At 35.8% G+C, this 18,130-nt stretch overlaps 1 protein-coding gene across 1 annotated transcript; it reads right to left on the bottom strand.

Annotated features, from left to right (window-relative positions):
• Positions 1 to 1,963: 1,963 nt before the first annotated feature.
• Positions 1,964 to 16,069, bottom strand: LOC124390865. The gene is made up of 5 exons (XM_046856947.1): positions 15,964 to 16,069; positions 8,419 to 8,775; positions 7,380 to 7,532; positions 3,261 to 3,298; positions 1,964 to 3,152 (listed from the first exon to the last, which is right to left on the bottom strand). Exons 1-5 carry the CDS (start codon positions 16,016 to 16,018, stop codon positions 2,841 to 2,843), a joined length of 915 nt encoding a protein of 304 aa, XP_046712903.1. The 5' UTR covers positions 16,019 to 16,069; the 3' UTR covers positions 1,964 to 2,840.
• Positions 16,070 to 18,130: the final 2,061 nt, after the last annotated feature.

Raw genomic sequence — 18,130 nt, 5'->3', positions numbered from 1 at the left:
CATCTCCGGGGACTACATTTCCAACACCTTTAACTCTGTAAACTCTGTAAACCTGTTTTGGGACAACATTCATTTTTTAAAGTGTTAGACGTAAAACGTGTGTTAAAGTAAACTCATGTAATGCAGTGATATGATGTAGCAGGTACTAGTTACATGGTTAATTCCTGCCCGAACTACCTTTGATGAGTTGTTGCTACAGAAACGTAGTCGCTCAGTCACATTAATGCCAATCTGTCATTTGCAGCTGCACTACTATTAGAGCTTCTGACTAATCAGGAATCACAATTTGGCAAACAGTAGCATTTTGCAATTATGAATAATAAATGTCAGCACTGAGATCGTTCAGATAAAGGAGTGTGGTGTGGGTTAATACACAAATAAACCATCCGACCCACATGTCCACAAACTCACACACACACACACACACACACACACACACACACACACACACACACACACACACACGCGCATGTTCTGTACATCTCTGAGTGTTTATTGGTTATGTTCATTCAGATATCTTGATAAACAACATTCACATAAACACAGTGATTTCTCAGCCACACTGAGTGTGCAATAAGAACAACACATTATACTCAAGGTATAGAAAATATAGTTCACTATAGTGTTTATTACATGTTCTTTATATACATGTATGTATTACACGTAAGACAGTGTAATTTTTTTTCCACAATATTTATAGAAATCTCATGATCACATATTAAAACATATGGATTTTGTCATTATTTAGTTCATGAATTAAGATGCAGTTTAAAATAAAAGCTTTTATTAGCCTATACAAAGCACAAAATGAAATGGTTTATTTAATGATAATGTTTCTTAACATAGTGATATGAAAATAAAATGAGTGTGTCTAAATGCAGAGGAAACCTTGCTCTTTCCAAACAACTTTACACAAAGTAGGAATGTTGAGTTTCTTAGGTTTTTTTTTTCATTTTGAGAAAAACTTAATTAGGTACACATCTCATTCTACCTCCAAACTATCAAACACTTGATAGTTTGAATTTGTGATGTCACAATTCCAATGTATGCAAATGTTTACAATAAAGTCGAAAAGAGCTGAGATTATTGTTTTATATATACAAGGTGTTGAAAAGTCAGAAACCAATAACAGTACATATGTATATTAGGGCTGTCAATCAATTAATATATTTAATTACAAGTTTTTTTTATTTGTTTTAAAAGTACCATACGTTTTTAATACTCAAATTAACATGTACATGGACAATTATGAATGCTTTATGCAAATGTATGTTTATTATTAGTGAAACAAAACTCAACATAGAGCATGAAGACAAACTATTCATGTAAATGTTTTAAAGTAATTATGGTGTTTTAAATCACGTTAATCATCAGAACACCAAACGGATCTTTATCTATGTTTCCATAGCTTTTAAACTGCCGGATGTGTGCACCATGGCCAATTTTGGTGCTTGATTGGAAACTTGGTGCATCAGTAAAACAAATGCTTACTGATAAAAATCATTTTTCGCTGGAGTTTTAAAAAAATATTTAATTAAAGAAAGCACATAGTGAATAAATTTGTTGTGTTAAAGGTTTGAATTTTTGGCTTAAATTTTTAATATAAATGGTCAAACAGAAAGGCAAACTGCATTAATCGTGTGTTAATAAAATTGGCGTTTAAATAAATTTGCATTAATGTGCTATGAACGTTATGTATGACAGCCCTAATATATTTACATCATACATAACATGTTCACAACAATTTACAACATATTCTCTGTAGAACATATGCTGTTAATGTGTACATACATACATACACACACTCATTCACACACACACACACACACACACACACACACATATGCATATATTTACATACATATATTTATATATATATATATATATATATATATATATATATATATATATATATATATATGCATACATGCATACATACGTGTGTGTATACGTATGTATGCATTTACAACATATATCCCACCATAGCAATATACTGTATATGCCTGTGTGTGGGGGGATTTCACACCATGGTCTGTGTGGTTGTTACCTAATTAACATAGGCGCACTGCACTGCACTGCAACACACACACACACACACACACACACACACACACATACACTTGCACGCATTCTTCTTCCTTGCCATATTGTGCAAAGTTTAAGCTGCATATTTCTCCCAATAGCACGCAAACCTTTTTCGTACGTGTTTTTGTTTTCACACTATTTATCTTATTGTGTTTCACTACTATTTATAACATGCCCTTGTCCACTTTTAATATTCATTTAAAAGCATGCAAACTCAACATCATTTAGGAAAAGCATCCTCGATGTGTTTTATTCCTTCATTCGGTCCTCTTCATCTATCCATTATGTAAAGTAAAGTGACAGATGTAAAGTGAGCAGATTGATGGAGGACGGGGGGAAATGTACAGGTACAGAATAACACTAATGATGACTAATGACTAATGGCAGATTATATTATATATTATTAGATAGTATTTTTATATGGTAAATATTATGTAGTATATCATTGCACCAATATATCAATTGCAGGGATTTTGTGTATTGGACACACAAAGTGTTTAAAAAGTCAGAAGCCAATAAGAGCAAAACTACATATATTCAATGTTGTATATCTTATTTACACTATATGCTCATCCTATTCTCTTTTATTCTCAATAGGTGGATGAGGGCACATTGCTAACCACTACAGAAATAAATGAGTGATTGATTTTTTTCTTGCAGTCCATCGGTGCATCCTGATACATGCTTAGTATAAAACTTGTTAAAAAAAAAAAGTATACCATAGAATTAATGGCCTAAAATATGTATATAACACATCACACTTTCGAACTGGACACTGTGTGATTAGGTGTTATTTTCTTTTTTGGATATTTCTGTTTAGGTTTAGGTTTGGATGTGTTCGGTTTGTCAGGTACTTTATCAGTTTCTCTGTGACTCTGCAGCGTTGTCATCTTTGCTTGGTTTTGTTGCGTCATCGGCTTTATCTGATTGCCTTGCGCCATTGTTTTTCTTGGAGGAAACACGATAGGGGAGTACTCCACTCGCTCTTCTGTGCTTCTCACTTTCTCTCCGGCTGGATTCGGAAATTCCAGAACACAGTACTCGACACAGGTGACATCAGGAATGACCTGTAAGTAAATACACACACACACACATATGTATACACATGTACAGTAAATTAATCTAGTACAGCAATAAAGGTGAGGATGAGAAGTGATCGTAATTCGCTCTCTTACCTGTGGTGCTGATGTGGCGTTCACAGCTGTAGTTTTTTCTGTAATTAAAGTTCACGTTAGCACCTTACAAATTTCACACTCGCACTTTTCTTAAAATCTGACTGTTATTTCTGCAAAACAAAATGCTGTCTCATTCACACCGTCTCTGTTTCCTGTGTGTGTGAATGCAACCATATAAACCACAACCATGTTACTATGGAAACAGGTTTCAGTAAGCACGGTATACCGTTTCCTTTTCTGCATACATATTCCTTAACACGCTCGGCACTATATTCCATAATGCATTCTACACTAGTTTTATAACGCAGTACGCATTTCGAAATGCACTGAGTACTGCGTTATAGAACATAGTGTAGAATGCATTTTGGAATATAGTGCCGAGCGTGTTATGTTACTCTATAGTATATTCTGTAACACATTCTACACTTTGTTACATAACTATCTACACTAGCACGTAGCATCTTTGACATTATATTCTTGTTCTTTTCCACAACACATTTTTAACTATTTTCTGTTTTTATATTCAGCTATATTTTATAATATATTCCTACACCATGTCCTACACAGTAATTTACTATATTCGATAAAACACTATATTCAAAAAGATTTGTAATATTTTATTTTTATAACACAATTCAAACCAATTTCGTAAAACAAACCACACTGTATATAGAACTCTCCACATTATATTTCAGAAAATCTTCTATGCTATATTCAGTAACAATGCTGTACTCTGTATTCTATAACCTGCTCAAATCTATTTTATAGCATGATTTCTTCCATATATAACACAGCATGCTCTACAGATGATCCCGTAACATGTGCATATGAATGAAATGAGGATCATCTAACCACAATTGCAAATCTCTCTCTCTCTCTCTCTCTCTCTCTCTCTCTCTCTCTCTATATATATATATATATATATATATATATATATATATATATATATATATATATATATATATATACACACACACAGTGGTGTAAAAAAGAATTTAGTCAGCCACCAATTGCGTAAGTTCTCCCATTTAAAAAGATGAGAGAGGCCTGTAATTTTCATCATAGGTACAATTCAACTACGAATCACGAAAATCACATTGTCTGAATTTTAAAGAATTTATTTGCAAATTATGGTGGAAAATAAGTATTTGTTCACCTACAAAAAAGCAAGATTTCTGGCTCTCACACACCTGTCACTTCTTCTTGAAGAGGCTCCTCTGTCCTCCACTTGTGACCTGTATTAATGGCACCTGTTTGAACTCGTTATCAGTAAAAAAGACAACTGTCCACAACCTCAAACAGTCAGACTCCAAACTCCACTATGGTCAAGACTTAAGAGCTGTCAAAGGGCACCAGAAACAAAATTGTAGACCTGCACCAGGCTGGGAAGATTGACACTGCAATAGGTAAGCAGCTTGGTGTGAAGAAATCAACTGTGGGAGCAATTATATCCAGGCCCGTCTGAATTTTGCTACGGAGCATTTGAAAGATCCAGAAGAGGATTGGGAGAATGTCATATGGTCAGATTAAACCAAAATAGGACTTTTTCTAAGACTCAACTTGTAGTGTTTTGAGGAGATAGAATGCTGAATTGCATCCAAAGAACACCAATCCTACTGTGAAGCATGGGGGTGGAAACATCATGCTTTAGGGCTGTTTTTCTGCAAAGGGACCAGGACGACTGATCCGTGTAAAGGAAAGAATGAATGGGGTCATGTATCGTGAGATTTTGAGTGAAAACCTCCTTCCATCAGCAAGGGCATTGAAGATGAAACGTGGCTGGGTCTTTCAGCATGACAATGATGCCAAACACACCGCCCGGGCAACAAAGAAGTGGCTTCGTAAGAAGCATTTCAAGGTCCTGGAGTGGCCTAGCCAGTCTCCAGATCTCAACCCCATAGAAAATCTATGGAGGGAGTTGAAAATCCATGTTGCTCAGCGACAGCCCCAAAACATCACTGCTCTACAGGAGATCTGCATGAAGGAATGGGCCAAACTACCAGTAACAGTGTGTAAAAACCTTGTGGAGACTTACAGAAAATGTTTGATCTCTGTTATTGCCAACAAAGGGTATATAACAAAGTATTGAGATGAACTTTTGTTATTGACCAAATACTTATTTTACACCATAATTTGCATAATTTTCTCTCATAGTTAAAGTGTACCCATGATGAAAATGACAGGTTTCTCTCATTTATTTATATATATATATATATATATATATATATATATATATATATATATATATATATATATATATATATATATATAACATATGTGAGTACACCCCTTACATTTCAGCAACCATTTTAATATATCTTCATCTTCAAGGGACAATACTATAGAAACTTGGATATATTTTGTGCAACTTGTATAGCAGTATGGGAACAAAAGTAAGTACACCCTAAGTGATAACAGCTTTACGTCGTGTAACCATGCAAAGCCACATGTCCTATTCATTATGTTCATGTTTTTGTCTGCTTGAAGGACCATACAAATGGGTGTATCATGTATTTGAGCAGTTCAAATTTGGTGCTTCGAGTACAATTCTCTCACACTGACCACTGGATTTTCAACATGGCACCTCATGGCAAAGACTCTCTGAGGATTTGAGAATTAGAATTGTTGCTCTCCACAAAGATGGTCTAGGCTATAAGAAGATCAGTAACACCCTGATACTGAGTTACAGTGCAGTGGCCAGGGTCATATAGAGGTTTTTTAAGACGGGTTCCACTCGGAACAAGCCTCGCAAGGGTTCATCTAAGAATTTAAGTCTTTGTGCTGTGCTTCAGGTGCAGGAGCTGCTTTTAAAAAAACAGACACATGAGTGCTGCCAGCATTGCTTTAGAGGTTGCAGAAGGTCTGCTTGTCAGTGCTCAGACAATACGCCGCACACTGAAACAAGACAGTTTGCTTGGCCGTCATCCCAGAAGGAAACCTCTTCTGAAGCTGGCTCACAAGAAAGCCTGCAAACAGTTTGCTGAAGACAACCTGTCCAAGAGCATGAATTACTAGAACCATGTCCTGTGGTCTGATGAGACTAAGATAAACTTGTTTGGTGCAGATGGTGTCCAGCATGTGTGGTGACGCACTGGTAAGGAGTACTAAAAAAATTTTGTCTTGCCTACAGTCAAGCATGGTGGTGGTAACATAATGGTCTGGGGCTGCATGAGTGCTGCTGGTACTGGGGAGCTGCAGTTCATTGAGGGAAACATTGATTTTAACATGTACTGTAACATTCTAAAGCAGAACATGATCCCCCCTTCAGAAACTGGGCTGAACAGCAGTTTTTCAATATGATAACAACCCCAAACACACCACCAAGATGACAACTGCCTTGCTGAAGGTAAAGAAGATGCAGTGGCCAAGTATGTCTCCAAACCTGAACCCTATTGTGCACCTGTGGGGCATGTGGAGAAGGTGGAGAAGCACCATGTGTTTAACATGCAGCTCTGTTATATCATTATGAAGGAGTGGAAGAGGATCACAGTCAAGTTGAGTCAAGTTTATTACTATAGTGCTTTTCACAATGGACACTGAGAATTTAACAGTTAAGGTAAACGATGTGTGTTTATCCCTGATGACTGTGACTGTGGCAAGGAAAAACTCCCTTAGATGTTATGAGGAAGAAACCTTGAGAGGAACCATACTCAAGCAACAACCTGTGCAGCTCTGGTGAATTCAATGTCCAGGAGGATTAAAGCAGTGCTAGATAACAGTGGTGCTAACACATATTGACACTTTGGACACAGTTTTGACATGTTTACTTTGTTGCCAGTTATTTTGACAATAAAGGCACTTTTAAAATCACTTTTAAATCTATACTGCGATACAAGGTGCACACTGACTACTCTAAAATATATCTAATTTAAATGTCTATAGTATTGTCCCTTGAGAAGATATACTAAAATGGTAAAATTGCTGAAATGTGAATGGTGTACTCAACTTTGTGCGTATATATATATATATATATATATATATATATATATATATATATATATATATATATATATAGAGAGAGAGAGAGAGAGAGAGAGAGAGAGAGAGAGAGAGAGACACTACCACAACAAAATGTGGTAAAGACGGCTAATACTTATCAATGGTGCTGCAGTTCTGTACCTGTTTTCCTCTTGTAGCTCCAGTAAAACAAGCTGAGCAGAACAATCACCAGAATCACGATTACAACTGGCAATGAAACAAAAATCAGGATGCTGGGCTTCGATTCTAAACGGTCCCTCTCGCAGGATGTGTTGTTTAATGATGGTGCTGTAACTGAAAATAAACACTTTATAAGATAATTAATTAAGAAATATTACATTGTCAGAAATATTGCTAAGATAAGCAAAATAATGTCACAACAAAATGCAGAAATAATATTTGCTTTTGTAACTTTTTTGGTTTAATTATTGAAAAGTATTGCTGTGTGGATTATTCTGTAGTGGACTTTAGAGATAAGGTTGAAGCTGGGGTTAGGGTTAGAGATTAGGATTAAGTTTTGAGATAAATTTAGGGCTGGGGTTAGGGTTCAAGGTTAGGATTAAGGTTAGAGATAATGTTAGGGCTGAGGTTAAAGTATTAAGATTATGGTTTAGGTTAAGGTTGAGGTGAAGGTTAGGGATTAAGGTTAAAATTAGGGTTCAGGTTAAGGTTGTGGTTGTGGTTTGGGTTAGGGTTGGTATTAAGGATTAGGTTAAGGTTAGGGCTAGGAGTAGTTTTAAGGTTAAGGGTAGGGTAATAGGTTAGGGAAGGGTTAGAGATGGGGTTAGGGCTAAGATTAAAGGTAATTTTAGGGGAAGGGTTAAAATTGAGATTAGGATTATGGTTAGGAGAAGGTTGGCTGTAGGGTTAGGATTAGGGGTAAGGTAAGGTCTAGGATTAGGGGTAGGATTAGAAGTAGGGTTACAGTATGAGGTGTGGTTAGCTGTAGGGGTAGGGTTAAAGGTGGGGTAGCATTAGGGGTAGGGTTATGGTTGGGGTACAGGTTAGGGCTCAGGGGGATATTGCAATAGAGTGTTTTGTAAACTAGAATGTTTAAATGCTGTTGATTTCTGTCACCCTCTGTGTTTGTGTGTATGTGTGTGTGTGTGTGTGTGCGTTTGTGTGTGGGTGTGTGTGTGTATGTGTGTGTGTGTGTGTGTGTGTGTGTGTGCACGCATACCTATGGTGTATGTTGTTATGTACTCAGCAGGATATACAGTCAAGTTCACTTTGTTGCTTTTTACAAGAGTGAGGTTCGGCATCAACGCAGCAAGGTGATACACTCCACTGTGGATTAGATTTATGAAGTGCAAACTGATTTTTCCTCCGGGCACATGATGGATGCAGCTGGTAGGCACTGTGTGGTTATCGGATAGAGTGCAGCTGTTCGTAGGTGTAAATGTGTAAATCTTTGTGTTGTTCCGGTACAGGTAAACTTGTTTTTTGTCAATAGTGCCCTTCAGTGTGAATATCACTGTGAAATTCATTCCCGCTGTTCCAGCGTGGATGACATCATCAGAGACCACTGACACACACACTAACACACACACACACACACACACACACACACACACACACACACATATGCAGAATTAATAATCACATCTATAAAGATTTTAATATAGAATATGCAGATTAGACAGTCAAGAGAACAAAACAGAGAACAGAACTATTGCTACCTTATTAATTTTGCATGAACAAATGCAAGTTACATACAAGTTAATATATAAAGTGGGATTTTATCAAAGCACAAATAATATTTTATTGTTTTGTTTATTTGGTCTCATGACTGCAGTTATGAATATTGCAAGCCATCTCTGATTGTAAAATGTCACTCATGTAATTATCATCAAACTTATACACTCACCATGATAACACACTCATAATAATCACATAGAGAAAGAGATCAAAATTCTTATGATTATAGAATGGGATCATAGTGTTAGTGTGATTATACTGAGTGTGTGGTCGTGGTGTGTGATTCTAATTTATGTTTTAAGAGAGTGTGTGCTTATAGTAAGTGTGTTTTCATAATGAATGTGCAACAAGTGTGATTATAATGACATACATGAGATTTCAGTTTCAGAATATCCTCACACAATTCTTAATTATTATGTACAATATTTATAAATTAATTTTTTTCTTTTTCTAGGATAAAGACGTCCAGCACTTTGTTTCAGTAGAAACTTAATGGAATATAAAATAAATGTACATAAATTAGTAAGTTTTATTGTGAGTCTAATCCAAATCATAAAGACAACATATGGAATATTTCGATTAGACAGAGAACAGAACTAGTGTTACCTTATTAATTTACATTAATACATTCAGGTAACATACAAGTCAATAAAGTGGGTTTTATCAAAGCACAAATTATATTTTATTGTTTCGTTAATTTGGCCTCATGGTTTCAGTTATTGCAGAATTGTACAAGCCATCACTAATTGTTAAATGTCACTTATGCTATTATCATCAAATTTGTTACATTTACAGCATTTGGCAGATGCCCTTATCCAGAGTGACTTACATTTATCTCATTCAAACTGAGCAGCTATCGGAGTAACGGCCTTTCTCGGGAAACCTGGAATAGCAGCTTGGTGTGACTGGGATTTTAACTCAACGATCTTCGGATCCAAAAACCAATGCTAATGCAAAACCGCGAAGCTACCACTTGTTAGACGATTTATCAATTTACCGAATTACATTGTAAGTTCTTGTTAAACATCCCATTCAAGATTTATTTCCCCTTAGCCGTTATAATAACCTCCACTCCTCTGGGAAGTTCACTAGATTTTGGAGTGTGGATTTGGTGATTTGTTTATTCATTAAGCATTATTGAAGTCAGACACATAGCCCACGTTTTAGTAAATAAAAGACATTCCAGATCCTTCTATTAATTAACTATTCTATAATTCTATTAATGAACCACTAAGCTTTCACCTCCCCACACACTCACTTGTGTGTAACAAGTGAGTTGGTACACAGTCACTATGATAAAACACTCATAGTAACCACATTCTTCAATTACAAACTTACTATAATCATACATGCATTATTGTCTCAAACACACACTACTCACTACAAACACGCTGACGCTATAATCACATACACACTTAAATATAATGTAGTATAATCAGATACAAATCGCATGATCTTTCTTTAAGCCATTTCTGAGATAAAAGCTCGCTCATAGTTATGGGCTTTGTTCGATTCAATTCAATTCAGTTTTATTTGGATAGTACATTTAACAAAACCTTTAAAATAAGATTTAACTAAAAACACCCTGATATGGTATGACGAAGAAACTTTGAGAAGAACCATATTTAAAAGAGAACCCATCCTCAGCTGGGTGGCACCAAATGTCCATTCATTAGAGTTCCATCATTGTTGAGGGGTACTGTTTAGTAATGGGCTATTGCACTCTTCCGCTCTGTACAGAACTGTAAAACTTTCTGCCTATCATATTATCATAGAAATTACAAGTTCTATTTGTATGTGCTGAGATCAGACCGCAGAATACATCATGTAACTTATTGAGCGCTGTTTTGTACAAAGATTGACCGAAGCCAACGCTGTGTACGTGTGAGACATTTCTGATTAAAATCTGTGTGAACACGGCTGTGACGCTTGTTTCAAATCCACAGAAAAACATGAGGATGTCAAACTCACCGGACAGATACAGATACAGATGTGTGAATGGAAAAAAAATGTAAGATGTATAAATAAATGTGAGTACTGTGAGACACACACACACACACACACACACACACACACACACACACACACACACACACACTTTTAATAATTGCTATAAACAATGATTAACATTTTATCATTCAATCCATTTGGATTTATTGACCTTTTATAATTGTTCATATTTATTTAGCAGAATCCATTAAAAAAACAACAACAATGTGCTGGAACTCTATGCCCATAAAAAAATGTAATAAATTAATAAATATTGTACTCAAACTTAATATTGTAATCACACTTGCTACACACTTATTACATTCTATAATCATAAGCCTATTATGATCTTTCTCTCTCTCTCTCTCTCTCTCTCTATCACACACACACACACACACACACACACACACACACACACACACACACACACAATGTGTCACAACAATTATAAATCTATTATGATCTCTCTTTCTCGCTCTCTCAATCTCTCTTACACACACTACAATCACATACTATAATCATAAAAATATTGTATTCTTTCTCACACAAACACACACACACACACACTATGATCACACATTATAATCACATAATTATTCTAATCCCTATCTCTCTCTCTCTCTCTCTCTTACTCTCTCTCCCTCCCATACTCTCTCACACACACAAACACACACTATAATCCCATTCTAACTCAAATTAAATTTGAGATTAATTGAAATGAATTTAAAAACCAGCCCTGGGACTGAAATCTCATTCATGTGACTATAGCCAGTGCTACACTGTACAATCTCTGCCTAATTCTTAAGTGACAAAAATAACACAAACCACCCACCATAACTGGTCTTGTCTTGAGACCAAATCAGAGAACTGTGACTGTGAGTCTGAGAAATTACTGTCAGACTTACAGGACAGCTACAGATTCAGTCGTGGTGATGGAAAAAATGTAAACGAGACATAAATGAGTGGGGTTTAAAGGAAGACCAGTTTTATTGTGGCTGCAGGGATAGAATGCCTCTTTAACATTTAAAGCATCCCTGAGGGTTTGTTTGTGATTATTAAGCAGATTAAGACTTAAAATCATTCTTTAATTGCAGATCTATCATTAGTAGAATTGAGTAATATAATCCGACATATAGAACACGTTATCACACAGTGTCTCATAGAATCCAGCTCAGGTTTTATTCAGGTCTCTTTACAGTGAAAATTAATGATCTAAAAGTCTGCTTTAACTGTAATGAAATAGTAACTGAGCTAACGATTTAATAATCAGCTGTAGGAAAAAAGTAGTGCACAAATATATGCTGCATATGATAAAGTTGTCACCTCATAGCTGCACACTCAAACACACACTCACTAATTCTGATGCTTCACTGTCATCCTACTCACATCCTGCTGCTTGTTTTCATCTCCAGAAAACAAGCAGCTAACGTATACTTTATCTTTTTTTTTTTTTTTTTTTTTGTAAATGCAGCTCTCTGTTAAAGTTGCTATTTCCAAAGAATGCTTTTCGTTTTTGCTTCTGAGTACAGCCCGAAGAGTTTATCATTCACAATCAGTATCACTGAACTACTGTAGTCACACAGTTGCTACAATCACACAGCTACTGTAATCACATGCTTAGTATAGTTACACACTCACCATAATTAGTTTGCTTTTTTTTATAGTGTTATATTAGCTTTATTGTCCACAGAGTGGGAGTTTGGGTCACACGGGGTGCAATGACACCCAGTATTATCACAGTATTACACACTCACAGCAATTACACACTATACTCACACACTGAATATATAATACACTATACTCACACACATATAATAATCACCCACTACAATCACACAAACTACAATTACACACTCAGGATAATCACACACTCAGAATGATTACATATTCACTATAATCACACACTCAGTATAATTACACAATTACGGGTACTCTGATCCTTAGGAGAACCTTGCGAAACATCCAACTTCCTCCTAACGGACCCATCAAGAATCTCCTTTGTCAACGAACTCTTGTTCAGCATCAAAGCCAATGCAAGTAACTGTTTACCAACTGTCTAGATGTGCATTTGAGCCCCTCTATTAAGGTTCATTTTGATGAGTCTAATTAGGTTGTGGTCAATTGAGGTTGAACTTGCCATTCCTTTCTCTCTCTCTCTCTCTCTCTCTCTCTCTCTCTCTCTCTCTCTCTCTCTCTCCATTTTCCTAATTTCTCTTTCTTTATATGTATGTTTGTTTTTAGTTTGGTCCTGTGTTACATGCAGTCCCATTCATTAAATGTTCACAAGTGATTGTTTCTGATTGTGGCTCACAATTTAAAGTCACTGAATACTGATTCCGCTACATGCTAAGTTACAGTTAGTACGGTATAAAGTAGGGAGTTGTTTCTTCCTTGGCTGGGGAGATATCTTTTGATAAAAGATTATACTGTCTGCTCGGTGGATGAATAGATCAAATAAATGTAACATTGATTGTAGGATTAATCTAAATATTTACAATTAATTATAACCCGTTATACATGTATATATACATATACATAGATATTCCCTTTTTGCAAGCTAATTACACACACACATGCTATGCACACAATATAATCACACATACTCTAAATACACACTCACTCTAATTACCCATCTCACTGTAATCAGGGTTAGGGTTAGGGTAACCCGAACCCTAACCCTAACCCTAACCTAACCTTAACCCTAGGGTCAGGGTTAACCCTAACCCTAACCCTAACCCTAACCCTAGAGAATTAAAATATAATTACACACATTCTAATTACACACTCAATATATTCACACATAAAATTACACACTCACTATAATTAAACTAGCTACAAACATGCACTCACTCTACAACCTTAATTCCAAAAAAGTTCGGGATCTGTGTAAATTGTCAATAAAAACAGAATGCAATGGTTGTAAACATAATAAACCCATTTAAAAATATATATATAATCAAGTTGAGGAAATTGACCATTTTAAAGAAAAAAATTAAAGATTTCAATTTCATGGCTGCAACATGACTCAAAAAAGTTGGAACAGGGCCATGTTTACCGCTGTGCAGCATCACATCTTCTTTTAACAACAGTCCATATGCATCTGAAAATTGGGAGACCAGTTGCTGGGATCGGAATGTTGTCCCATTTGTGTTTAATACAGGATTATAGCTATTCTAGAGTTAATTTGGTAATTTTTTTCATTTTGGAATGTACCAAATGTTTTCATTTAGTAAAAGGTCTGGACTGAAGGCAGGCCAGTTTACCACCAGGACTCTTCTACTATATACCTTTCAACATTGATGGTGTCTCTCAAGCTGCCCATTCCGAAGGCACAAATGCAATATTCAAAGTCTTCGCAGCAAATCTTTACTTCTGAGATACACAGCGTCCCTAAGATACACTATTTATACCCAATCATCTTACTGACCTTTTCGCCATTTAACCTAAATAATTGCACAATGGTTCTCCAGCTGTTTCTTTTTAATAGACTTACTTTTCCCGCCTTTTGTAGCCCTGTCCCAATTTTTTTAAAACGTGTCGCAGCCATCAAGTGAATGGCTGGGGGAGTGGCAGCTTAGTGGTTGAGGTGCTGGGTTTCTGATCGGAAAGTTGGGGTTTCAAGCCCTGCTATTGCCAAGCTGCCACTCTCGGTCAATTGAGCGAGGCCTTTTAGCTCCTGTGCTACAGGGGCTCTGTATCATATCTGACCCCAGCTTCTGACCAAGCTGAAGAAAGTATTTTACTGTGGTGTAATGTGTATGTGACAAATAAAGGCTTTAAAATAAAGGTTACTTTTCTATTCTATCAAAATCAAAACTCCTTTTTTCTTTAAAAATTCTTTTAAATTCTCTCAGTTTAAACATTTGGTATGTTTTCTACTTTCTATTGTGAATAAAATATAGGGTTTTGAGAATTAAAATCATTCTGTTATCAGTTACATTTTACTTTAAGTTCCAAATTTTTGGGATTGGGGTTTCAATCACACATACTGAAATTACACTCTTTCTAAAATCACACATTTACTATAATTACACACTCTATAATGACACACGAACTAAAATCGTACACAGACTACAATCACAAGCTCACTATGAGCACACACTCACTAAACTCACACATACTATATTTACCCACTCAGTAAAATCCCACAAGATTACACACATACTAAAAATCCCACATAATATGATTACACACATTCTAAAATCAAACATACTGTAATTACACACTCACTAAAAAACCCACAAAATATAATTACAAACTCACACATACTATAATAACATACACATTATAATTATACAAACTATAATCACACACTTTCAGTATAATCATACAAACTATAATCACGTACTATTATTAAACCCTCAATCTCAAAACATTCCATAATCAAACTCAGTATAATCAATATACTTTAATCACACACGCAAAGTAATTAGTATAGTATAATCACATGCAATATATAATATAATCACACATAGTATATTCACACATTCAATATGATAATACATTCGCTATGAACACACACAATATAATCACAAGCTCACATAGTCAGAATCAATCACACACTCACTATAAGTACACTGTCTATAATCACACACTCACTATATATATATATATATATATATATATATATATATATATATATATATATATATATATATATTTATATATATTTATGAATTTTGAAAAGTACACTCATTATAATAACACCTGTTCCTTGTTGTAGTTTAGGATTACGATAAGTTTGTTTGTGTGTGGATTTACTCGGACTGCTGTAGTTACACGAAAACAACTAAACAAATGTTAACGAAAGATTGGCCTTCACACTGTGTGCTTGAATGGCATGTAGTTGTATAGCGTGTGTGTGTGTACACCGTACACACACACACACACACATTATACAACTATGTGATAGTCAGTAAATCCAAACACAAAAGTGTTGTATTACAGATAGATGGATTACAGAAAGAATTAAGTAAAATGTGTGTGTGTGTGTGTGTGTGTGTGTGTGTGTGTGTGTGTGTGTGTGTTTGAGACTCACCAAAGCATATATAGAAGAACAGAAGAGCAAGGCACTTGTTCAGCAGCTGGTACATGGTGCTGAGACGAGACACAGAATGAGAAAGACGGTGTGTGTCTGCTGCCTTTTCCTGTTTATGCACACGCACGCACACACACACACACACACACACACACACACACACACACACACACACACACACACACACATTGTACTTTAAGCTGCAGTGTGTTCGGCTCTTTTTTTCATGAAATCCTTTTTTTCATTACAAACAAAACCTGCTTCAGGTTCAGTGCTTTACTGAAACTTTTCAGATTTCACAGGATAAGGGTTAAACCTTCTGTTACTTTGAAGAGAAAGTAGAAAAATAGCCCTTTTGTTTGACTCTGCTCTGAGCTGTGATTTCTTTTTTCAAACTTGATTCTGATCATTTGAATTGACAGACTGTTTAGACCTCAAGACTATTCGACTTCACCCAACCAACAAAACCCAAAGTATAATGTAATAAAAGATATGGAGGATCATGAAGCAGTGTTGTGTTCACTTACTTGATAAAATCCTCCACTGACATTAAAGCTAGATTGAAAAGTCAGATTATTTTCCACCACACTGCAGAAAACGGAATTAAACCGAAGCTTTTCTTTTTTGTATAAGTAAATATCTCTCATATAGTGACTCATATAGAAGTGGTGTATTAACACACACAGAGAGAGAGAGAGAGAGAGAGAGCGAGAGAGAGAGAGAGAGAGAGAGAGAGAGAGAGAGAGAGAGAAAGAGAGAGAGCGAGAAAGAGAGAGATTACAATTTTTCTCATTGTTCAACAGTCAGAAATTCTGTACCTAAAGATCCATGAAGTTACATTATATATTCAGCCTCTTGTCATCATCACTCAACACAACACCCATCACTCAACACAAAAGTATATGGAAATCAAACAGTTGTCAGGCAGTCCGGCTCGTTTATCCCATATATCAATTATCCCATATTTTTATATGCTGCCCAAGGATCCCATATTTTTTGCTCTCTCTTTGTTCGATTTCAAGTCAAGTCAAGTCAAGAAGCTTTTTATTGTCATTTCAACCATATATAGCTGACGCATTACACAGTGAAATTAAACAACGTTCCTCCTGAACCCTGGTGCTACATACACGAACAGAAAACACAGGGATAAGGAATAGTAAGTGTCCTTGCCACATACAGTGCATCATGTGCAACCTGGTGCAAACAGTGCAAAGACAACACAAGACAGTGTAAGACAAATACACAAAACACAAAATACAAAATAGCGCTGCCAGTAAACCTGTTGTATATTGCACACTGCGGTCCCACAAAAAGGGAACACTGCGGTATATTGCACACTGCGGTGTGTAATATACCGCAGTGTTCCCTTTTTGTGTGAATTATTATTATTTTATTATTTTAAGTCGCATTAGGTGACTTAAAAATTTCCTCGATAGCAACATTAGCAATACGCAAGGTGCACTCTCTCTCTCTAAGAGTGTGTGTGTGTGTGTGTTTGTGTGTGTTGGTGGGTGTGTGGGTTTCTGTGGTCTCAGCTCACATTAGGGGGGCTTCTGTTTATAATGTGTTAACCACAAGACCACCGGAGTCCCTCTCTCACACACAGTATGTATGCATGTTTGTGTATATATATATATATATATATATATATATATATATATATATATATACAGAGAGAGAGAAAGAGAGAGAGAGAGATAAATAAATAAATAAATATATATATATATATATATATATATATATATATATATATATATATATATATATATATATAGAGAGAGAGAGAGAGAGAGAGAGAGAGAGAGAGATCACAGACATATAATATTGATTTTACTCTTCTCCCTTGCGCACAGAAATTTTTCCAGATCTCTGAAACTCTTTAACATATTATGAGAAGAGTGACAGGAGTAATTTGTGATAGAAGGGTATCTGCAAGAGTGAAAGGGAAAGTTTATAGGACTGTGGTGAGACCTGAGATGTTGTATGGTTTAGAGACAGTGGCATTGAGTAAAAGACAGGAGGTGGAGCTGGAGGTAGCAGAGCTGAAGATGTTGAGGTTTTCATTGGGAGTGAGGAGGAAGGACAGGATTAGAAATTAGTTTATTAGAGGGACAGCACATGAAGGACGTTTTGGAGACAAGGTGAGGTAAGTGAGATTGAGATGGTT

This window comes from Silurus meridionalis, chromosome 9, assembly GCF_014805685.1.
Source record: "Silurus meridionalis isolate SWU-2019-XX chromosome 9, ASM1480568v1, whole genome shotgun sequence".
Lineage (NCBI taxonomy): Eukaryota > Metazoa > Chordata > Actinopteri > Siluriformes > Siluridae > Silurus > Silurus meridionalis.
This window is presented reverse-complemented; position numbering and strand designations above follow the sequence as displayed.

Excerpts from the sequence above, each read along its gene's own strand:
- LOC124390865 (XM_046856947.1), bottom strand. The coding sequence starts at position 16,018 with ATGTACCAGCTGCTGAACAAGTGCCTTGCTCTTCTGTTCTTCTATATA. Across the intron at positions 8,776-15,963 it reads GTTCTTCTATATATGCTTTG|TGTGTGTGTCAGTGGTCTCT; the intron begins GTGAGTCTCAAA and ends TGTGTGTGTTAG. Across the intron at positions 3,299-7,379 it reads GAGCTACAAGAGGAAAACAG|AAAAAACTACAGCTGTGAAC; the intron begins GTACAGAACTGC and ends CTTTAATTACAG.